This window comes from Octopus sinensis, linkage group LG21 (genome assembly GCF_006345805.1).
Source record: "Octopus sinensis linkage group LG21, ASM634580v1, whole genome shotgun sequence".
Lineage (NCBI taxonomy): Eukaryota > Metazoa > Mollusca > Cephalopoda > Octopoda > Octopodidae > Octopus > Octopus sinensis.
In genome coordinates, this window is record NC_043017.1 from 18,349,655 (window position 1) to 18,374,782 (window position 25,128).

At 39.5% G+C, this 25,128-nt stretch overlaps 1 protein-coding gene across 2 annotated transcripts in view; it reads left to right on the forward strand.

Annotated features, from left to right (window-relative positions):
* Positions 1–25,128, forward strand: part of LOC115222987 (UDP-galactose translocator-like) — a 60,560-nt gene that overhangs the window by 12,248 nt on the left and 23,184 nt on the right. The window contains exon 2 of one of the 2 annotated variants that reach the window (XM_029793411.2): positions 19,932–20,119. In XM_029793411.2, the coding sequence (XP_029649271.1) occupies positions 20,017–20,119 (103 nt within the window). In that variant the 5' untranslated portion in view covers positions 19,932–20,016. Of the gene's footprint in view, positions 1–19,931; positions 20,120–25,128 lie in introns of those variants that run through there. The other variant, XM_036511915.1, reaches the window with a different exon arrangement.

Genomic DNA, 25,128 nt, shown 5'->3' on the forward strand with positions numbered 1-25,128 from the left:
TTTTATATGTTGAAGGCTATGGTATTGTTTGTATATAATAAAATGTATAGAACCTTGACTCAGTCGTTTCTTTAGAAAGCAGACGTTATTACACAATCTGGTGTTTTTTGATGAATAGTATTTATAGCCTGAGTCTTCATGTTGGTTGCAAACAGGTATATGATGAAATGTATAGAAGTCATTGGCCCAGATTTGATGTTTGTTCTCTAATGAATGATTTTTGTATATATCATCATCATCATCATTTAATGTCCGCTTTCCATGCTAGCATGGGTTGGACGTATGCCTGAGGGCTGGCGAACCAGATGGCTGCACCAGGCTTCAATCTTGATCTGGCAGAGTTTCTACAACTGGATGCCATTCCTAATGCCAACCACTCTGAGAGTGTAGCGAGTGCTTTTACGTGCCATCAGCACGAGGCCAGTCAGGCGGCACTGGCAACGGCCTCGCTCAAATCTTTTACACATGCCACCGGCATGGGTGCCAGTAAAGCGATGCTGGTAACGATCATGCTCGAATGGTGTCTTTTACGTGCCACCGGCATGGAGGCCAGGTAACCGCTCTGGCAACGATCACGCTCAGATGGTGCTCTTAATACCCTACTAGCACGGGACTCGAGTGCCAGTAATGCGACGCTGGAAATGATGACGCACGAATGGTGCCACTGGCACGGAAGCTGGTTAGCCACTCTGTCAATGATCACACTCGTATGGTGCTCTTTATACCCCGCTAGCACGGACGCCAGTCATTGAATTTGATTTTGATTTTTGAATTTTGATTTCACTTGCCTCAACAGGTCTTCGCAAGCAGAGTTTTAGTGTCCAAAGGAGGAAAAGGTACGCATAAGTGGGCTGGTAATGCCCTTAGCATAGGCCACGAGATTATAGTCTCATTTGGCTTGCCGGGTCTTCTCACGCACGGCATATTTCCAAAAGTCTCAGTCACTAGTCAGTTCCTCCGTGAGGCCCAAAGTTCGAAGGTCGTGCTTCACCACTTCATCCCAGGTCTTCTTCGATCTACCTCTTCCACAGGTTCCCTCAACCGCCAGGGTGTGGTACTTTTTTACACAGCTGTCTTCATCCATTCTCGCCACATGACCGTACCATATTTATATATATATATATGTGTAATGAAAATACTGTCTACGATGTTTCATAAATATATATTGGTTGTAGCGCCCATGCTGAAGAGGATACAGATGGCAAATTATTTTATTTGTCCATTGATGTTCAAAACCTAGGTACATGTGGTAATTATTGAAAATGTTTTTATTTTTCATCCCCTTCAAAATTACTCTTAATCGTGGTTTGGGCTTTGACTGTTCCTTTTAGCGTGTAAGGTGTCCTGTTAGGCTCACCTCTTTTGTGTATAAATGTACACTAATTTTATATATATATATATGTGTATGTATATATATGTGTGTATGTATATATATCATCATCATCATCATCATCATTTAGCGTCCGCTTTCCATGCTAGCATGGGTTGGACGGGTCAACTGGGGTCTGTGAAGCTGGAAGGCTTCGTCAGGCCCAGTCAGATCTGGCAGTGTTTCTACGGCTGGATGCCCTTCCTAACGCCAACCACTCCGCGAGTGTAGTGGGTGTTTTTTACGTGCCACCTGCACAGGTGCCAGACAGAGCTGGCAAACGGCCACGAACGGATGGTGCTTTTATATATAAATAGATGAGTGTATTTTTACCTTGTTAACAATTAACACGGAAAAATAAATAAATAGTTACCAGGGCAGCAAAAATCTCACAAGTAAAGATGTTGTAACTCCTTGTTTATAAACATGTGTCGAAAGTAAAAATACTTGTTTAAACCTGCGTTAACTCCATTTTTTATTCATATATATATATATATATATATATATATATGTATGTATATGTGTGTATGTATATATATCACCGTGATCACCGTGACCAGCCAGGCAATGAGATGTTGCAACATATAGCTGGTCACAATGTGCTTTGCATTGTTTTAGCCTTCAAATGAGCCACCCTGTTGGCTAAGCAAGCAGGCCAACAGAAGAAAGAGTGAGAGAAAGTTGTAGCAAAAGAGTACAGCAGGGATCGCCACCACCCCCTGCCAGAGCCTTGTGGAGCTTTAGGTGTTTTCGCTCAATAAACACTCACAACACCCGGTCTGGGAATCGAAACCGCGATCCTACGACCGCAAGTCCGCTGGGTCATTGTGCCTCCACACACACACACACATAAAGAAAGAGAGAGAGAGATGGATGCATATATATGTTTGTGTATACATACATATATACATGTATATATTTCCTGTACAATGTTGTGACATTAATAAAATGCAAGACTGTATGAAACATTACTACACACAGTAACAATCTGTTACCCGCCTCCATTCCCTTATTCCTCTATTCCTTCATTCTTCCTCTTCTTGTCCTTCTTACCAAATTTATTGCCACTGAAAGAGTTACAATGTTCTATATATTGCCATTTGTACTCAAAGAAACAATTCATAACAGCAATCATCACAAAAGCCAGAAACACATCAAAATTTAATCAGACAATTGCTGACCTTGATTCAGTTGTTTCTTTAGAAAGCAGACGTTATTACACACTCTTTGAAACTTGTGTTTTATGGTGCTTGTTGATGAATAGAAATTATAGCCTGAGTCTTATTGTTCTCATTGTTGGTTACAAACAGTTTTCTGATCCCCGTTTTCACCTGTGATATTAACCCCTTCCATTCTAACTTGCCTGAGATTGCCCTTCGTTTTAGGATACAGACTTCTCATTTTAAAGAGTTCAACATTAAAAATCCTCATTAAGACCTCATGTTAGTTTATGTTCCAAATGCCATTTTAATAATGGTTTCAAATTTTGGCAGAGGACCAGTATTTAAAAAAAATTCTATTTATTTTGAGAGGGGAGGGGGGAAGACAGGTGGTGTACAAAACAAACAGATGTATTAGTATAAAGCTCAGGAATAGAAAAAGTCTTTTACGTTTCGAGCCTACGCTCTTCTACAGAAAGGGACACAGAAAAAACAAGGAAACAAGGAGAGAAAAAATGTGTGTAGTGGTATATATATATATATAAATGATACATTTCTAAATATCTCAGAGAGATTTATACAGTAGTGGTATGATAGAGTAGTTGTATACTGTCAACTTAATGTGACAGTCCCATGAAGGGAATCAAACTACTGCTATTTAACCCTAAGAAGCAGCAACGCTTCCTGTCGGCCTTGACACATTTCCTGTGTCCAGATGTTAGGGGTGATGTGGTTGCAGAAATTGTCTGACAGCCATGACTGGGTTCTCCTGGCATGATGCAGATTCCTGTTGCCAGACATAGAGTCTTCCAGTAGCCATCCTCTTGATCCAGGGCAGCACTACCTCATCCAGGCACTTGATATAGGCCTCCGTGTTGAGTTAGAGGCCATGTGGGAAGATGAATGGAGGTATAACTTCACCATCACTAGTGATCACTCCAAACACCATGATGCTGACTAGATGTTTGATTTTTATCACCCTCAGTACTTGTTTTGTGTGATCATCATCTGTTCATAATGGAGCTTCTGACGCAAATGCCAAGCAGTACAGCATGTCATTTCCAAATTTCTGGCAGCGAGAATTGCATTATGGTGTTGTTTTTCTCATAGATGGTGCCCAACTGACCCTACTATACTGTGTAGTCAACAAAATCAAAAGCAAACAATGCACATGCGCAAAATTAAAGATATAAAATGGCAACAATTTACCCATTGCACCCTGTAAATATATATATATATCTGTAAAATAATATGTGACAATTATTTGGTAGCCAAGATAAAACTCTGAGTTTCGGATGCCGAGGTGGAAATCCACACCACCATCACTTCGGTTATCTGGCCATCTGAAAAAACGCTATGAATAATTGTCACATATTATTTTACAGATAAATTTTCTCTCTTTACATAATATTGAGGTCTCTTTCTTTCTTTTGTTATCTTACCGATTTTACCAATACACACACACACACATATATATAGGTGCAGGAGTGGCTTTGAGGTAAGAAGCTCGCTTTCCCACCACATGGTTCCAAGTTCAGTCCTACTGCATGACACTCTGGGCAAGTGTTTTCTACTATAGCCTTGGGCCAACCAAAAACCTTGTGAGTGGATTTGGTTGATGAAAACTGAGAGAAGCCCAACGTATATATATATGTATATGTGTGTGACTGTGTGTGTGTGTATGTATTTCTTTTTGCCCCCCCCCCTACCACTACCAATATCGCTTGATGTCCAATATTGGTGTGTTTATGTCCCTGTAACTTAGCGGCTCAGCAAAAGACACCGATAGAATAAGTACTAGGTTTACAAAGAATAAGTCCCGGGGTTGATTTGTTCGACTAAAGGTGGTGCTCCAGCATGGCCACAGTCAAATGACTGAAACGAGTAAAAGAATAACAGAATATAGATAGATAGATAGATAGATAGATAAATAGATGTATATATTAATGATGCTGATGATGGTGGTGATGGTTACAATGATGATGATAGTGTTGCTGTTGCATACCTCAAGCATTTAGTAGAATTAAAAATTCATGATTTCCTGACTCTACATACGTGTACCAGTTCATGTGCACCTGCATTTGGTAACCCTCCTCCCCTACCACCACCACCACCACCTCCCACTCCACTACACAACATGCACATATGCACATACTCTCTCTCCCTATCCCTCACTCATTCAATCTATCTGTCTATCTGCCTCTCTCTCTCTCTCTATATATATATATATATATACATATATATATATATATATAATATATATATATATATATATATATGTGTGTAAAATCTACCTATCTTTGTGTTTGTGTATGTCTCTTCTTTCTTTTTCTCTCTCTCTCTCTCTCTCTCTCTCTCTCAATCTATCTGCCTGTCTCTGAGAGTGCACTTGTGTGTGTTTATGTTTGCCTCTGTCCCTCTCTCTCCCTATATATTTATGTAAAAATCTACCTTTCTTTGTGTATCTCCCCCCCCCCCGCAGACACCTACACTCAGTTCTCTGCTAACCAGTGAAGAAACATTGGTGCCATGTTACCATAATAAAGGCTGCTGCTGTGTGTCTGTCTTTCATAACGATACTTAACTTCTGACACTTAATCACTTAATTTCATATAGATTCCTATACAAATATAGGCACATTCGTAGATCTACCCACCCACATACCCTTTATGTCTTCATGTGGATGTGTGTGTGTATAAAAACAACAGCATCAGTGCCAAGCGGTGATTAGGAATAAAGAAGTTTCAGATTAGTAAAAATATGTTTCTGCCATATTTGAAACTTCTAAAGGCAAATTCTCGTTTTGATTAGCAGGGAATATTGGCCTGCTTGCCTAGCTAGCAGGGGGTCAACATTTGCAGGCTAAAATAATGCAAAGCACATTGTGACTAGCGATGTGTAACATCATCTGATAGTCTGGTTGGTCATGTGATCACACGAAAAGCAAATTCTCTGCTGTTACCATGGAGAAAAAAATTGTCTCTTGTGGTAAAAGGTGTAAAGAACGCCATATCTACCAAATGCTTCCTTCTAGTGGGAAAATTCATCATAACAAAAGCTTTAACTAAAAAAACTTTATTTCTCCATGGCAACTACAGTGAATTTGCCTTTAGAAGTTTGAATATGTCTTTTGGTGAGTGGATACACAACTTTCTAAAATATAAAATCAGGTAGTAGTAACCAATGAGGCTACCTCCAAGGAATTGCAAATAATGCATGGTGTCCCACAGGTCACTGTCTTGGGGCCACTACTGTTTGTAATGCCCCTCCTGTACATGCCTTCAGCTGCTCAGATAGCCAGCCTTTAGAAAATCAGGTAAAAAAAAAAATACCCCTATAGACAGAAAAAAAAGTGGCCAACAGCTGCTACAAAGAATTGAACTCTCAACCTTTATCAATACACATGTTTATTCCAACACAGATGCACGTGCACTCATATACAGAGTCCCTCACAAAAATGTATACACACTCCAGGAAAGGTAAAACCTGTATAAATATTTAAATTCAGTGTTATTGCAATTTATTCTGTGTTATCACAATTTCATAAAACATTTATATTTATATTTATTGGGGTACTTATACGAGCTAAATATTTATACAGGTTTTTTTTTTTCCTTTCATGAAGTGTGTATACATTTATTTGGCAGACTCTGTATATGTATACATGCATACATACATATACGCAAATCATGTACATTCATATATACACACAAAAATGTGTACTCACAGAGATGGTAACACCAATACAGAGAGACATACACAAACACTCACCATATGAATACATACTCATAGACTTATGTTTATACAAAATACCTATTTCTTTACTACCCACAAGGGGTTAAACACAGAGGGGACAATCAAAGACAGACAAACGGATTAAGTCGATTATATCGGCCCCAGTGTGTAACTGGTACTTAGTTTATCGACCCCGAAAGGATGAAAGGCAAAGTCAACTCAGAATTTGAACTCAGAATGTAGCGGCAGACGAAATACTGCTGAGCATTTCGCCCGGCGTGCAAACGATTCTGCCAGCTCGCCGCATTACAAAATACCCTTTTCTGTATTCTTTAGATAACCTGATTATCAAAGTGACAATAAATCTTTTTGCATATTTAATATCTGATACAAACTGAATGGTTTAATGTGTCTTTGATCTTAAAGATAGAAAGCAGCGATTTGAGAGAAATTTGGTTGCTATTTCAGGCACATAGAACCACTAAGGGCATGGCCTAGTGGTTAGGGTGTTTCGCTCATGATCACTAGATCATGGGTTTGATTCACAAACTGGGCAGCACATTGTATCCTCAAGCAAAACATGTTGTTCCCGTCCACTCAGCTGTAAATGGATGACCCCTGCAATGGACTAGCCTTCCAATCAGGGGCAATGTTGGCCTGCTTGCCAACCGATAGGGGTGACATCATTTCAAAGCTAAAGAAAAAAATGCAAAGTGCATTGTGACCAGCGATGTATAACAACATCTGATAACCTGGTTGATAGTGTGAAAATGACTACATCAAAGCCCAGTCAGCAAGCTGGCTGACTCATTTGCAGATCAGAGAACATGCAAAACAGTATTTCTTCTGGTTCTTTACATTCTCAGCTCTAATCCTACAAAGGTTAGTATCACTTTTTACCCTTTCAAAGTAATAGAATAAACTACAGTGAAGGAGTGGGATTGACGTAATTGTCTAGCACCACTTTCTCTCAAATTTCTGGCTTTGTACCAGAATTTGCAAGAATTATTATTATTATTATATTATTATTATTATTATTATTATTATTATTGTGAAGGCAGTGAGCTGGCAGAATTGTTAGCATGCAGGGCAAAATGCTTAGCAGCATTTCATCCATCCGTCTTCACATTCTGAGTTCAAATTCTGCTGAGGTTGACTTTACCTTTCATCCTTTCAGGGGGCGATAAATTAAGTACCAGTGAAACACTGGGGTCAATTAAATCAACTGGTCCCCTCCCCCAAAATTTCAGGCCTTGTGCCTACAGTAGAAAGGATTATTATTATTATTATTGTTTTTGTCCTCCAACTCTTCCTCTTCTCCTCCACTTCCTCCTCCTTCTCTTCCTCTTCTCCTCCACTTCCTCCTCCTTCTCCTCCTCTTTCTTCTTCCTCTTCTTCTTTAAAGAAACTTTAGGAAAGTTTAATTTTTCTTCCTTTCAAAAACATTTATTTCCCAAATGCTTTGAATCTAATTTAAAAACCATGAAGTATGAAAGGGGTTTTTTTTTGAGAGCATATTTCATAACGATAAAATCTACTCCACGATTCAATTATTTCTGTTATAAATATTGAAAAAAATAAGCATGATAACAAATTCATTAACCTAATATATATGTATATATTATGTGTGTGTGTGTGTGTGTGTATAAATATATATATACACACACACATCTATATGCATCTATATATTGGTAGGCGAAGGAGCGAATTAAAAGATTACATTCTTGGAATTTATATGGTTAGCTAATATTTCACTGTTGGAACCATAAACTTATTGGGTTACAAATAAAAAGGAATTGTTTCCGTCTCTGTGTGGTGGTGGGGATGACGATGAAGGTAGTGGTGGTGGTGGTGGTGGTGGCAGTAACCAATTGTAGTACTGATGGTGATAGGGGTTATGTAAGTGGTGACACTGATGGTAGTGGTGGTGGTGCTGCTGCTGGTAGTGGTGATGGTTTTGGCAATAGTGGTGGTGGTGGCGGTTGTGGTTTTGTGCTGGTTATGCTAGTAACTGTAATGGGGTTATTGGTTGTAGCAGAGACCAATGGTAATGGGAGTGATTGGTGGAGGTGATGGTGGTGATGGTAGCAGTGGTGGAAAAAGTGGTGGTGGTTGCAGCAGTGGTGGTGGTGGCAGTGGTGGTGGTGGCAGTAGTTGTGGTGGTGGTGGCAGTGGTGGTGGTGGTGGTGGCAGCAGTGGTGGTGGCAGTAGTGGTGGTGGTGGCAGTAGTGGTGGTGGTGATGGCAGTAGTGGTGGTGATGGTGGCAGTGGTGGTGGTGGTGGTGGCAGTAGTGGTGGTGGTGGAGGCAGTGGTGGTGGTGGCAGTAGTGGTGGTGGTGGTGGCGGCAGTGGTGGTGGTGGCAGTAGTGGTGGTGGTGGTGGTGGTGGCAGCAGTGGTGGTGGTGGCAGTAGTGGTGGTGGTGGTGGTGGTGGCAGCAGTGGTGGTGGTGGCAGTAGTGGTGGTGATGGCAGCATTGGTGGTGGTGGTGGTGATGATAGCAGTGGTAGTGGTGGCAGAAGTGGTGGTGGCAGCAGTGGTGGTGGTGGCAGCAGTGGTGGTGATGGCAGCATTGGTAGTGGTGGTGATGATAGCAGTGGTGGTGGTGGCAGCAGTGGTGGTGGTGGCGGCAGTGGTGGTGGTGGTGGTGGTGGCAGCAGTGGTGGTGGTGGTGTGTTCTTGCTGTAGTTGTTGTTTAACCCAGGCCAACCCCAGTTCAGTAGACCTATGATCAATGCCACTCCACCTCTGACACCCACCCCACCCTACTGTATCTAGATCTAAATGTTTTCCTACATTTTAGATAGTAGAAAGTGATTTAAGGGACATTTGGCTGCTATTTCTACTAAAGCAGACTCAAGTTGTTAAACCCCAGGTTGGGCCTGATGAAGTGATCCCACAATATGAAATATTCCATTCATGACCTCACCATCTTTCTCTCAGACATAGCATATCTTGGAATGCAATGCATAATTTGTCCTTCTCTTCTCAAGATTGCAGAGCAAGATTTAAGGGTCTTGACTGCTATTTCTAGCTGAATGCATTAAGTGGAAATCACCTTGTTCCTAGCATTTGGACCAAGTCTCTTGTTTCAGGATCGCCTCCATGTTTGCTCCCACTAACCCCAGTGGTTTCAAAGAAAAAAGGGCATACCTGCCCTTTTCTCTGCCTAATAAAAAACAACAACAACAAAAAAACAATTAAAATTCTAAAAAAAAATAATGTCTTCTACTATAGCCCTTGGCCAACCACCAATGCCTTGTGAGTGAATTTGGTAGATAGAAACTGTATGGAAGCCCATCATACACACACACACACACATACACACAACTTTGTTTGGGTTTTTTTATGTTTAACTACAATAAAAATAATTTTACATTAATCTGAGGTGTTACTAAGTACGTTTGTAGAGTATATGTTTATTCTTAGACAAAAATATTGTTGACAGTGACTTCAAAGTTTTGGCCAGTTAAAGCCATTATTGGATTGCCTGCTGATGGCTTAACTGGACATAAGTTCGAAGTTACTGTCACAAATTTCTTGTTCATGAATAAATATGTGTGTGTATGTGTGCGTGTGTATGTTTGTGTCTCGCCACCTCCACATTGCTAAATAACCAGTGTCGATTTGTTTATATCCCAGTAACTAAACGATTTGACAAATGAAACCAATGGAATACGCACGCATTAGACTTTAAAAACCACAAAAAAAAACCCCATAAATATTGGAGTTGATTTGTTGAGATCAACTAAAATCCTTCAGAATGGTGCTCCAGTCTGGCCACAGGCCGATGACTGAAAGAAGTAAATAAAAAAAAAGAGTTAAAAAATGGCACAGTAAAGAAAAGGAGAATAAATTAAGTTTCAATTTTCTTGGGTGGATAATTAGGTGACAGGGTCATTCTTAGCCCTATTTCCCCACTCCCTGTCCCCTCCAGTGCCCCAACCCACTCTCACTCCCAGCTTTGAGAATTTTGTTAAGGGTATAGGGATGGTATTGAGTATAAAAGGGTCATAAGGGGTTGTTAGGAGACAAAGTATCCTTTGACCCCTTCACATTCAATGTATTGACCCCTTTAATACCATCCTGGACTGAGTCTGTCTGTCTGTCTGTGCATCTGTATGTACTAAAGTGTTTGTATTTAAATTAAAATGTCGTTATAACATAAATGTATCAGGAGATTTAAATGGCACTAATTAGTGACGGTTTTGGCCATGACATTTACTCAAGAAATGACAACCCCATCATTAGTTAACTCTCTCTCTCTCTATATATATATATATATATATTATATATATATATATATATATATATATATATACACACACACACGGATATGTATGATTGTGTATAGAGGAATATATTACTGCAAGAAATTCCAACTTTGATTTTCACGTTTTATTTAGAATCTTATAATACTATAAGATAATGAAAAGATTGAATATTAAATGTTCATTCTGAATGAACGTGTACTTATATGCATTAAACTATGCAATCTTCAGGTTCATATAGTAGTGGTGACACATTTTACAATTTACAACTATATATATATATATATATATATATATATATGACGCTAAATGATGATGATATATATATATATATTCGCATTGTTTTAGCCTTCGAATGACGCCACCCCGCTGGCTAAGCGAGCAGGCCAACAGAAGAAAGAGTGGTGAAAGAGTACAGCAGGGATCACCATCCCCTGCCGGAGCCTCGTGGAGCTTTTAGGTGTTTTTGCTCAATAAACACTCACAACGCCCGGTCTGGGAATCGAAACCGCGAGTCTGCTGCCCTAACCACTAGGCCATTGCGCCTCCACCTATATATATATATATATATATATATATATATATATATATATATATATATATATATATATATATATACAGACCGGGCGTTGTGAGTGTTTATTGAGCAAAAACACCTAAAAGCTCCACGAGGCTCCAGCAGGGGATGGTGATCCCTGCTGTACTCTTTCACCACTCTTTCTTCTGTTGGCCTGCTTGCTTAGCCAGCGGGGTGGCGTCATTCGAAGGCTAAAACAATGCGAACGCATTGTGACCAGCGATGTGTAACAACATCTGATGGTCTGGTCGGTCACGTGATCACGTGATATATATATATATGTGGAGGCGCAATGGCCTAGTGGTTAGGGCAGCAGACACACGGTCGTAGGATCGCGGTTTCGATTCCCAGACAGGGCGTTGTGAGTGTTTATTGAACGAAAACACCTATAGCTCCACGAGGCTCCTGCAGGGGGGTGATGGCGATCCTTGCTGTACTCTTTCGCCACAACTTTCTCTCACTCTTTTTTCTGTTGGCCTGCTCGCTTAGCCAGCGGGGTGGCGTCATTTGAAGGCTAAAACAATGTGAAGCGCATTGTGACCAGCGATGTGTAGCAACATCTGATAACCTGGTCAGTCACGGTGATATATATATATATATATACTGAAAAACTGCTGCAATAAGTTTGTAAATCTGAGAGAGGAATATGTTGAATGAAATCATAATTAACTGATCCTCCTATATTTTCTTTTACTCAAAGCCAGGAAATTTTCAGCTTCCCTTGCATATGTATGTATAAGGCTTGCTGAGGGCACCTGTCCTAGTAGTTGGGGGGGGGGGTGAGTTTGCACTCATAATCACGAGATCATGGTTTCAATTCCTATATAGTGTGTGTTTGAGTGTGTTTGTGTGTATGTTTGTATGTGAGTGTGTTTGTGTGTGAGTGTGAGTGAGTGTGAGTGCATGTGTGTGAGTTTATGTGAGTGTATGGGTATGTGTGTGTGAATGTGTGTGTGTGTGAGTGTGTGTGTGTGTGTGTGTGTGTGTGTGTGTGTGGTGTGTGTGTGTGTGTGTGTCTTTGCTTTGACATTTCTTGATAGTTGCAATGCAAACATGTATCATCACCATCTTGCAAACAGTGTTATTCATTTCCAACCAACCTTGAAAACATACCTGTCCTGTGGGGGGGGGGGACAGGTGAGGGCTGGTGACAGGAAGGGCATCCAGCCATAGAGAAAACCTACTTCAATGAATTCCATCCAATCCATACAAGTACAGAGAAGTGGAGATTAAAACAATGATTATGATGCTGATGATGAAGATGATGATGATGATGATGATGTGTATATGCAAATAGGCATATACAGCAGGCCTTAAAGAGGCACATGTGTATTCATAGAACTTGATTCCTTCTTTATTTTAGTGAACTCTCATTTGTTGTTCATGATGAGAGAATCCATAGGTACAGACGTGGTTGTGTGGTAAGCAGCTTGCTTCCCAACCACATGGTTCCAGGTTCATGGTTCTTTAACAACTTGTATCCACAACCTCAAATCCCAATATGTTCCCTATACCCTGTCTAAGTCCACTGGGAGACTCCCTCATACAACACTAATCTCAGCATCTGCAAATTGTTTAAGGAAATTGCTAACCATCCTTCACAACCACAGCTCCTTATTACTTAATAGATTCTCAGTTGTAATACTCTCTTGTAAACACAAGGTCTACTCATCATTTGCCCATTTTATTAAATTTATCCTTAATTACAATTAACATTGGGGTACAACTAGGTCGACCTAGCAACTTACACCCTTCCACTACTACCACCCTTTTCTACTAAATTATTCTCATGATTACCTTTGTACATTCCTCTTACCCACCACATCCCACCTCCCTCACAGCTCCTTCCTCCTCACAAGTTGTATTCTTTCCCCATTCACTCATATCTCCTCTTCAATGAAAAGCACCTACATCTATCCCACTCCCTTAGCTACTAACCTATCAACCCCTGCCTCCCTCTCTATCCACCTCCCTCTGTTCAATTCCATACATCTCTGCATACCTCAGCACTCCCCCTCCACCACCAACCCACTTTCATTATAGTACTAACTACTGCTACCTTGATTACTGACTGACCCCGCCCACACACACACAAACTCACTTGTCCACCTTCTTCATACCTTTCTACATACCTTAGTAATCACCCTTCCCTGCCAAGTTAACTTCTTTCAAATTACCCTTCAACCACCCTAGAACCATCTATGAATTAGACACCTTCCCTCCCTCAAATAATTGCCATCCCTTTTTTCACTATCTCAACTTCCCATAGTTCAATAGCCATTATTCCTAAACTTTGACCCCTCTCCACAAACCCTTCAATTGCTACCCTCATTCTTAAACACCCTCTCTTCCTGAACTGACTCCCTTATCTCCTCTCACCCTTCCCTGCCTCAACACTCCCTCATAACCCCACCAAGCCCCCTACTTCCTCCCTATAATACTTCTTGCTCTCCACATTTAAGCATTCAGCCTTTAAACTTCTCTGCATCAGGATCTGAAATGTAAGGTCTTTTTCCAACCCTGATGACAAAGGTTCAATCTATCCAATGTTTATTTGTTTCCATTGTGGCCTGTATATTGTGGTGAACTACATCTATCAGCATTATGATGGATCTCTGAGACCCTGCTCCAGAAACAAATGTTGGGCTTATAACACCTTAACTCCTCCCCTTTAATGTGTTGTGTCCTTGAGCAAGACACTTTATTTCACATTGCTTCAGTCCACTCAGTTGGCAAAAATGAGTAGCACCTGTAATTCAAAGGGCCAGCCTTGTAACACTCTGCATCATGCTGAATCTCCCTGAGAACTACATTAAGGGTATACACATGTCTGTGGAATTCTCAGCCACTTGCACATTAATTTCTCAAGCAAGCTGTTCTGTTGATCATATCAGTTGGGAACCTCGTCGTCTTAACCAACGGAGTGCTCCTATTATTATTCATTCCATGCCATGTGACTTAGATGCCCCCCTGATCATTGTCTGGCATCAGAAAGGTGACTGTTGACCTCTGTGACTGTTGTCTTTTGAAATCCATAAATACAAATGCAACCTCACATCACCACACAATATACACAGGGTCAAACAACAAAACAGAAATATTTCAAACAAAAATTACCTCTAACACAAGAATCAATCAGGCATTAACTGTGACCTAAAAAAAAATACTCCAAACCTGAAAATTATGATCTAACCTCATATAATAACCTATATCTGTTGCCTTTGAACAATCCTATTTTCCTCTTCTAACCAGTCCATTTATATTATTCTACATTTACTTAATAATCCTGTCACGACTGGTTTGACATATGTAGTTAAACAATGAGGTCAAAATAAGAGCGAAACATCCCAGAATTTTCTCCCTTTACATATTGTCATGGTGTGAGTCATTGACACCCCTGGCAGATTGGAGAATGGACTAGCCGAACTCTTATAAAGAGTAGTAGTCAGTGGTAGTGGGCAGAGCATTTTGGTAGTCTTGCAAACACATTGATTAAACCTCCACTTCATTATTAATATGTCCAGTGTGTGACAAGGATATAAAACATTGAAATATCAAAAGTACTATTTGTCATTGGTTAATATTGATTTTGTCTTGCTATATATTTATTTTAGTTAGATTTGGTTACTCTCTACATTAACCTTTTAGCATTTAAACCAACCATATCTGGTCCAAATATTGACACCTGTTTTATGTACAGACTTGCCATATTCACCCTCTCACACCTACACTACAATGTCATACTAAAAATAAACAAGCATATCATCGAAATCTCAGTACAAAAAGATAATACCTGATTAATTCAAAACAATGTGAATAAATAAGTATTACACTTGACAGAATAATCTTGATTAAATATGTTAGCAATATGTTAGCATGAAATGCAGAAGAAAAAAACCCACAAGATCCAATCCAAAAATAGAAGTATTTTAAAAAATCAAAGAATATCACCTAAGTTATGGCTGGCTGGGGGAAAACTGTTTACTTAACCCTTTTGATACCAACCCGGCTGAAACCGGCTTTGGCTCTGAGCACAAATGTCTCGTTTTCATAAGTTTTGAATTAAAATCTTCCAATAAACCTTAGTCACAATCTATGTTCCTAACACTAGCTGAATAATAACTAACTTATTTTACTAAATTCTTTGTTACATTTAAAGTAATTGAAAGAAACATGAAGCATCTCAAAATAAATACAGTAACGAAAGGGTTAAAGTAGCCATCCTCAGCTTCCACTATGGCCTCAAGACAGCTCTCACATGTCTTCCCCACTGTGTCCCTGGGAAGATCTCCAAACACCTCCTTCATCTTGGCCACCAGCTCTGCTTTGGTGTTGCAGGAAGAGTGATTGGTGTCCTCAAACATGCTCCACACATCATCATCGTTTAACGTCCATTCTCCATGCTAGCATGGGTTGGACGGTTCGACCGGGAATCTGGGAAGCCAGAAGGCTGCACCAGGCTCCAGTCTGATCTGGCAGTGTTTCTACAGCTGCATGCCCTTCCTAACGCCAACCACTCCAAGAGTGTAGTGGGTGCTTTTTACGTGCCACCGGCACAGATTTCACAACTGCAGTTTCCATTGATCTTTGATGTTGGGGTCCTTGACTCAATGGTTCCATTGATCTTTAATCCATGGGATTACAATCGGCGGGATTAGGAAACCAGAAATTGGGGCTGGTGAAGTCCTAGGAATTCTCCAACCACTACTTCTGATGACTCTTTCTTGGGGTATGGCAACGAGCCAAATCCTGCTGCCACACATATGACCTTCCAACAGTAACCCTTGCCTACCAGGGATTGACCACATCATCATCATTGTTCGACCATGGTCGAGACAATGGAATTTACCATGCTACACCAGACTTCACGGTCCATCATGGCATTACAGAGGTCCTGTTGCTGGATGCCTGTATCCCTGGAGATTACATCAGGGTAGGAGAGTGTGCGCCCTCTGGTATTGCGAGTAGATGGCTTCCAGAGGAGAAGAGTAGAAATTACTTCTTTTTCAGCTCTACAACAATATCCAGCAAACTGGACTCTCCTACCTTTCACAAGAGATGACACAGGTGGTAGTTTCCCATATATTTGCATTTTGGTTGGATGGCGCCTCCACGAGAGATTTTGAGCTCTCATAAGGAGGCGAGTGTAGGATTGACCACAGTCTCCAGCTGCTTCACTTATCCATCTGAATTGAACTTAATGTCCAGTTCAAAGATGTGGGGATGTACTCCAGTGTGCAGATGCAGTCAGAATGCCTGCCATGTGCCTTCCTGCTGGCCACAGCTTCATAGTCTCCATTGCAGCTCTCCATGTCTTGTCTTATGTGCATCACAGTCTTTACAGAGCATTGAGTAGCAGTTATGATGGTTGCATTTTGGTACGTGGGGCAAATCATCATGACACAGCTAACTCTTTGCCAATATTCACATGGCTTCCAGTCCTCCATGTCAGCCAACGTTTTCTCAACTACAATTTTAACCTTTATGTTCTCAAACACCATTGCCTGTCCGCCAACACTTCAAGCTATTCCTGAAAAAGGAGACAAAAAGTCGTCAAATTTAGCCATAACACCCTGTATCTATCTATAAGCCAATCTGTTTGGCTTTCATTTTATCTATTTGTCTGTCTGTCTATGTATCTCTCTATCTTTATCTATCTATCTATGTAGGTCTCTCTCTCTCTCTCAATATATATATATATATTATATATATATATATGTATGTATGTATGTGTGCATGTGTGTGTATATGTCTATATGTATGTGTGTGTGCATATATATATGTGTGTGTATATATATATACATGTATGTATGTATGTATGTATGATGTATGTATGTATGTATGTACGGATGGATGGATGAATGGATGTATCTCTCTCTCTCTCTTTCACACACTCTCTCTCTCTCCTGATTTTAAAATTTAGAAGGTCAAATATTAGCCTAGATAAATTTTGCCACCCACCTTACTCCAGGCCGGAAAAATAGAACTGAAGGTCATGGTTGGAAATATCTCTGTTAGTTTTTATAGCAAGTACGTCTTATGAAATTAGGCAAGGGGAAGGGACCTGATGAAACAAGGCTCATGGGTTTCCCCCACATCAGAACTGAGCAGCAGTGATACAACAACACTATATACATAGGGAGAGAGAGAGTGGGCAGAGAAGAGATAACGGTGGACCGGTGATGGCCAAACAGAGAAGGTTTTAGTTGCAAAACAAGAAAACTGAATATTCCATGCAAGGGTTGTATGCAAGGACTGGAATATCTTATGAGTCCTTCTTTTATTTAAGACAGCAGGGTGTGATGCGAGAAAGATTTGGCTACTGTTTCAGACAGTTTGAGGATCTTGATGTGGGTGAGGCAAAGAAATGAGTTGGAATTGATACACCAACATATAATAGGTGGTGGGAGGGAGAAAGCGGAGGAGGAGGTGTTGTCAGTGTTTGCTACTGCTCCCACTGCTACTCTCTATTATTCACTATACCACCAGTTCAACCAAGTGCAGTTCACTCTTTCTCTCTCTCATTGTCTCTTTTTCTCTCCCTTTTGCTCTCTCTCTTTCTATGTCGTGTTTTGCGACATAAATATGATATTCACAGTTTTCTTGAATGTAACACACTATCAGACGACAGCAAACACTATCCACACCCACCCACACCTACACACACACACATACATATATATATATATACATACATATATATATATATATATATATATATATATATATACACATACATATATATATATATATATATATATATATATATATACACACACACACACACACATATATAAATATATGTCTCCCCACCATTACTTGACAGCTGATGTCAGTGTTTATGTGCCCGTAACTTAGTGGTTCGGCAAAAGAGATGGATAGAAGTACTAGGCTTACAAAGAATAAGTCCTAGGGTCGATTTGTTTGACTAAAGGCGGTGCTCCAGTATGGCCGCAGTCAAATGACTGAAACAAATAAGAGAAAAAAATAAAAGAACAGGAGTGGCTGTGTGGTAAGTAGCTTGCTAACCAACCACATGGTTCCGGGTTCAGTCCCACTGTGTGGCACCTTGGGCAAGTGTCTTCTGCTATAGCCCCGGGCCGACCAATGCCTTGTGAGTGGATTTGGTAGACGGAAACTGAAAGAAGCCTGTTGTATATATGTATATATGTGTATGTGTGTGTGTTTGTGTGTCTGTGTCTGTTCCCTAGCATTGCTTGACAACCGATGCTGGTGTGTTTGCGTCCCCGTCACTTAGCGGTTCGGCAAAAGAGACCGATAGAATAAGTACTGGGCTTACAAAGAATAAGTCCCGGGGTCGAGTTGCTCGACTGAAGGCGGTGCTCCAGCATGGCCGCAGTCAAATGACTGAAACAAGTAAAAGAGTAAAAGAGAGTATATATATATGTGTGTGTGTGTGTGTGATTGTGATGGACCCCCCTGTCAAAGACAATATATGAGTGTTTAGCTTTTGCCTAATGAACCTGCACTAATGATTTGTTTATAGGAATCAAATATATGTGTCATATATTAGCCCACTCCCTCCATCAAATCGACATTGCCTGAACAGGTGCATGGTGTATCACGTGTCAGGTGTCAAAGTGATTGCAGAGCAATGTGAAATGGAGTGTTTTGCTCAAGAACACAATGCACCGCCCAATCTAGGAATTGAAACCATGATCTTGTGATCGTGAGTGCAACACTATAATTACTAAGCTATGTGCCCTCATATATATATATCACTTTGACCACACTGATCACTTTGACCGACCAGTCCGTCAGGCGTCCATTTGACACCGCTGGTCACAGCACGCTGTCCACTCCTCTCTGGATCGCGCCTTTCTCATCCACGTGATATATATATATATATATGTCTCCCCACCATTACTTGATGGCCGATGTCAGTGTTTATGTGCCCGTAACTAATTGACTAACATTAAAGAAGTGATATTGAGCCAATGTGTGTGTTATTATTGATGTAATGACCTTCCCCATACACAACACAATTAGTTTCAACACACAAATTTATATATATATTTATCTTGTATCTTGGGAGGGTAATTATGCCAATATTAAAACATGCACTGGTTCAATACCACTTCTTTATAGTCAATTGATTAAATAGCTAACCGATTGATTGTTTAACAAGTGCATTAAACAAACAAACAATTAGTTAGTTGGTTAGATATTCAACTAATTGACTAACATTAAAGAAGTGATATTGAGCCAATGTGTGTGTTATTATTGATGTAATGACCTTCCCCATACACAACACAATTTGCTTCAACACACAAATTCACATCAAGAATCATGCAAATGAAAGGCAAAAACAGAATATGTTTATTTGTATATACCAGTGTTTGCATATGTACATATATACATACATGGCTATATACATAAATATTAATTACATTATTTACATTTGACAGTTATTTGTCCACATCTTGTTTGTTGTTACCACAGCATTTCGGCTGATTTACTCTCCAGCCTTCATCAGGGCATATAGCATAAAGGTTAAGAACGCGGACTACTAACCCCAAGATTCCGAGTTCAGTTCCAGGCAGTGCCTTGAATAATAATAATAATAATAACATCAGTAAAAGAAGTACCTTAGGAATGAGAACCCGGGGCTGGGTTCAAAATTCTACCAGAACACCTGATGAAGGCTGGAGAGTAAATCAGGTGGAATGTTGTGGTAACAACAAGCAAGATGAGGACAAATAACCGTCAAATGTAAATAATGTACAGAATCCCTCATCTCTAAAATATAGAACAGTATACATGCATTTTCTTATGTGTTCTCTTCTTGTTGTCTCTTCAGGTATTTGTAACATCCTCAGTCTGTCTGTTTATCAGCCAGTCTGTACCTCATCCCCGTCTCTCTCTCTGTTTCCGTGGTCAGCTAAATGGCTAACAAGGAACACCAGGACTCAATAATGCTCAAGGTTGAGCAGGGAACTCATGGAAAGGAACCCAGTAAAGCAATGAAAGACAACAAACCTACAGAAAGTAAGTAACATCGTTGTGGTTGTTTGATTTTATGCTGACGGTTCGATATATTCTTATATTCTTTTGATTGTTTCAGTCATTTGACTGCGGCCCTGCTGGGGCACTGCTTTTAGTTGAACAAACTGAACCCAGGACATATTCTTTGTAAGCCTAGTACTTATTCTATCAGTCTCTTTTGCTGAACTGCTAAGTTACAGGGACATAAACACACCAGCATCAGTTGTCAAGCGATGGTGGAGGGACAAAAACAGACACACAAACACACGCATACTCTGTATGTATATATATATATATATATATATATAAAAAGGGGTAAAGACCCCCTTCGGTCATGAATGACCATGGGATTGCACCTAGAAAGTTACCCTCCTAGACACAAGTCCGGGCAAGGTTGTTTATGGAAGGCCAGCAGTCGCCCATGCATACCAGCCTCCCCTCTCCACGCCACCAGTGTTATCCAAGGGAAAGACAAAGGGCGATACAGCTTGGCACCAGTGACGTCGCAACTCATTTCTACAGCTGAGTGAACTGGAGCAACGTGAAATAAAGTGCCTTGCTCAAGAACACAACACGCAGCCCGGTCCGGGATTCGAGCTCACAACCTCACGATCGTAAGCTCGACGCTCTAACCACTGAGCCATGCGCCTTCACTATATATATATATATATATAATATATATATATATATATATATAGATATATATATATATATATATATATATATATAATATATATATAAATAGATTATATGGAGATTTATCTAGATATAGCTCCTCTCCATTGACTCAGCTTGCAAACTTATACTTAAAAGAAGAAATAACATTGGTTGTCATTTATATTTATACATATGTGTGATATAAACATGATATATGATATATCACATGTTTCTATGTGCTCCTACATACAACCAGCCGATTACTCATGAAACAAAGATGATGATTGTTTGGATAATAAACACAACCACATTTGTCTCTAATTAATGTCAACTTAAATCTACAGCACCATTATCACCATCATCACACAAAAACACACACACACATATTTGGTCATCCCATAAATAATGCAGTTTTTTAATTTTTTTTTTTTTTTTTTTTGAAAATTAAGATAAAGTTATTTTTTAATCTAAAACATACTCTCCTTCCTTTTCTCCAATGCTCTTCCATCTATCTTGTAGACTTGCAAGATCCCCTTTTCCAAAATTCACTTGCCCAAGAGGATAAATATCCCTCCAATACTGTTCTGACCTCATCTACAGAATTCATATTTTTTCCATCCAAATGATTTTGAAGACTGCGGAATAAATGATAATCAGATGGGGCAATGTCCAGCGAATATGGTGGGTGGGACATCATTTTCCATTCAAACTGCTCCAGCCTTTGGAATGTCATCCTTGCTGTATGTGGCCAAGAATTATCCTGATGGAAGAACATCTTTTGTCTTGAAACCAAAGATGGTCGTTTTTCTTCTGGTGCTGACTTAAGCTGCTTACTTTGTTATCGTTTGGTTTGGGTTTAAAAGTTTAAAGTGGACTCAACCTTTCATATCCTACCAAACAGATAACAACATCTTACGTGGGTGAAGACCTTCTTTAGCCTGGGGTGCTGGTGTTTCTCCTTCCCTGCCCACTTTCTTCGGTGCTTTGACATTTTTATAGAGAACCCATTTCTCGTCACCAATCCCTAATCAATCCAAAAAGGGTTCATTTGTGAGATGTGACAGCAAAGAAGAGCACATGTTTACTCTCTGCGCACAATTAGACTCGGAAAGTTTGTGAGGAACCCATTGATCCAATTTGCCTACTTTTGCAATGGCATGCAGGTGTCGATGAATAGTTGAATGACCAAATCCAAGATTCTCTACAGGTTCCTCAACAGTTACAATGGGATTTTGTTCCAGGATGAGGCTTGTCTTCTAGGCTGTAGTTTCTGGCTTGGAATTTCTGGCACCACCATTGACACTGGCTTATCATCATCATCATCATTGTTCAACCGTGGTCGAGACAATGGAATTTACCATGCTACGCCAGACTTCATGGTCCATCATGGCATTACTGGCTTATGCCTATTGTCTGATCTCCATATACTGCATTAATATTCTTCGCACTTGTTGCCTTTATTAAACTCATAAAGCAAAATATGCTGAATATGCTCCTTTGTTACTTCCATTATAACTTTTAAAAAATAACTGTTAAAATCGAACTGCACTCTTCAAAATTTGCACCAAGAATAAGTACAAGGTAAAATTACCACCTGCTTTTATAGCAAGTTGATACAGGTAGTTTATCCTACCCCCTCTGACTTTTAGTTCATGTAATTGAAAAAACTCATTATTTATAGAATGAACCAATGTGTGTAGAATAAGAACAGGCTGGGCAAAATTCAGGGAGCTACTACCTCTGTTAGTATCAAAAGACCACTCCTTCAGAATGAAAGGTAGATTGTGTATGAACAGCTAAGCTACATGGCAGTGAGACATAGGCTGTGATAATATCGATAATAGGGCCCATCCAATGGATCCTCCTATCTACTACACATTACTAATATTTTATTTAAACAACCCAAGGGAAATAACCCATACCACCTGCAGTTTTAATAATGCTATCAATATTTGATTCTCCTGATCAGCCGACCTAATTCTGCATTTCACTACTCACAGTTTTGAACTGCTAAACATTATTATTGCATTTCCTTAATTTGAATTTTAAACATTAAAGATTTCATTCATACATTTCTATACATACATACTTTTTTGAATACTCATTACTCCAATAATTCTACATTTTTACAGTTACACTTTCTCCATGACAGCAGATAATTTTTTTTTTTCACAATGTATTTGTAGTAGATTCATGCAGGCATAGTGTAGATTCAATCCTCGATTGCCAAATTTCACTTAACACTTCAACAGCGCTTTTCTCATGGTAAAACAAGTTTTTCTGTGAATGACAACCTCTCTCGCCAACTTCCAAAAACCTCTCTTGACAACCTCCAGCAGCCTCTCCAGACAACCTCCGATGACCTCTGTTGCTAACCTCCAATGACCTCTCTTGCCAACCTCTGACAACCTTTCTCGCCAACGTTAAACAATCTCTCCCTCCTCCAGCTGACAGTTTTTGTATTTTTTCGTGACAGAAAATACTTTTGTGACAGTTATAATGAAATTACTTTCTTATATCAAAGTAATAAAACATTTCAATGGAACATCTTTACCCCAGGAATTACCGGGTACACCAGCTAGTATATGTATATATATATATATATATATATATATATATATATATAATATATATATATATATATATATATATATATATATATATATATATCAAATTTGAATTAGGCAGAAAATGGAGAAATCTTGATCAACAACAACTGATACATCAATTATTTTTTTTTAATACAAAACTTTATCCCATCTAACAGCCGTTTCTGCTTCCAGTGTCCTACAGTGTTGCCAAAGAAAATTCTGAGAATAATCATCATCATCATCATCATCATCGTTTAGCGTCCGCTTTCCATGCTAGCATGGGTTGGATGGTTCAACTGGGGTCTGGGAAGCCAGAAGGCTGCACCAGGCCCAGTTTGATCTGGCAATGTTTCCACGGCTGGATGCCCTTCCTAACGCCAACCACTCCATGAGTGTAGTGGGTGCTTTTTATGTGCCACCAGCACTTTGTAACACATCTTATTTGGAACATGGAGCTTCATCAGAGTGACGAAAAATCCATAAAATAAAAGAAAAGAAAAGAAGAACCCCGAGAAGAGAAATGAAAGCTTAATATATTTGAATCATAACATTTTTCAGTGTAGCGCTTCAGACCGTTGAGTAAATGGCTAAAGTAGAAATAGTAACTGGTGGGTTAATTTTTCTTTAGGGGTAACAGGATGTATAAATAATAAAAAGAATAAAATAAGTACTTTACCATAACGGGATACACCAATTAGTCTAGAAATAGAAAAAGAGGGAATGATAGTGCCATAACGTTTAGAAGTAATCATAATCATAATAGTTCTTAAGATTAATTAAGTACTAATTAATATTTAACCAAATAAAATGTCCATCGGTTAATTACATTTATATACTTATTGATATATTGATAAAGACCAACCACTTATTGTCAATAATGGGATTGACCAAAAGCCAGCTTTCAATAAAATTCAATTTTTAGTTGAATGAATTGATCCCAGTACTTAGTTTTTAAACCTGGTATTTATTGTATCGATCGCTCTTGCCAACCTGCTAAGTTACAGGGACACAATATACCAACACCAGTTGTCAAGCAGTGGTGGAGGGATAAACAGTCACAAAGACACACACACACACACATATATGTATATATATATAATATATATATATATATATATATATATATATATATATATATATATATATATGTATATATATATATCATCATCATCATCATCATCATCATCATCGTTTAACATTCGTTTTCCATGCTAGCATGGGTTGGGTGGTTCGACCTAGGTCTAGGAAGCCAGGAGGTTGCACCAGGCTCCAGTCTGATCTGGCAGTGTTCCTACAGCTGGATGCCCTTCCTAACGCCAACCACTCCGTGAGTGTAGTGGGTGTTTTATACGTGCCACCGGCACAGGGGCCAGAAGAGGCTGGCATCAGCCATGATCGGTTGGTGCTTTTTACGTGTCACTGGCATGGAAGCCAATCAAGACGGCACTGGCATTGGCCACGTTCAGATGGTGCTTTTTATGTGCCACCAGCACATATGTATATAACACACACATATATATCATGGGTTTCTTTCAGTTTCCATTTATCAAATCCACTCCCAAGGTTTACAAAGAATAAGTCCTGCAGTTAATTTCTTCAACTTTAACCTTTTATGGTAGTGGTGCTGCATAGCTGCGGTCAAATGACTGAAAAGAATAAAAGAATATATACATATATATATATATATAATATATAAGCATATGCATACATGCATTTACATACATATGTGTGTGTGTATGTGTATGTATGTATGTATCCAATGAT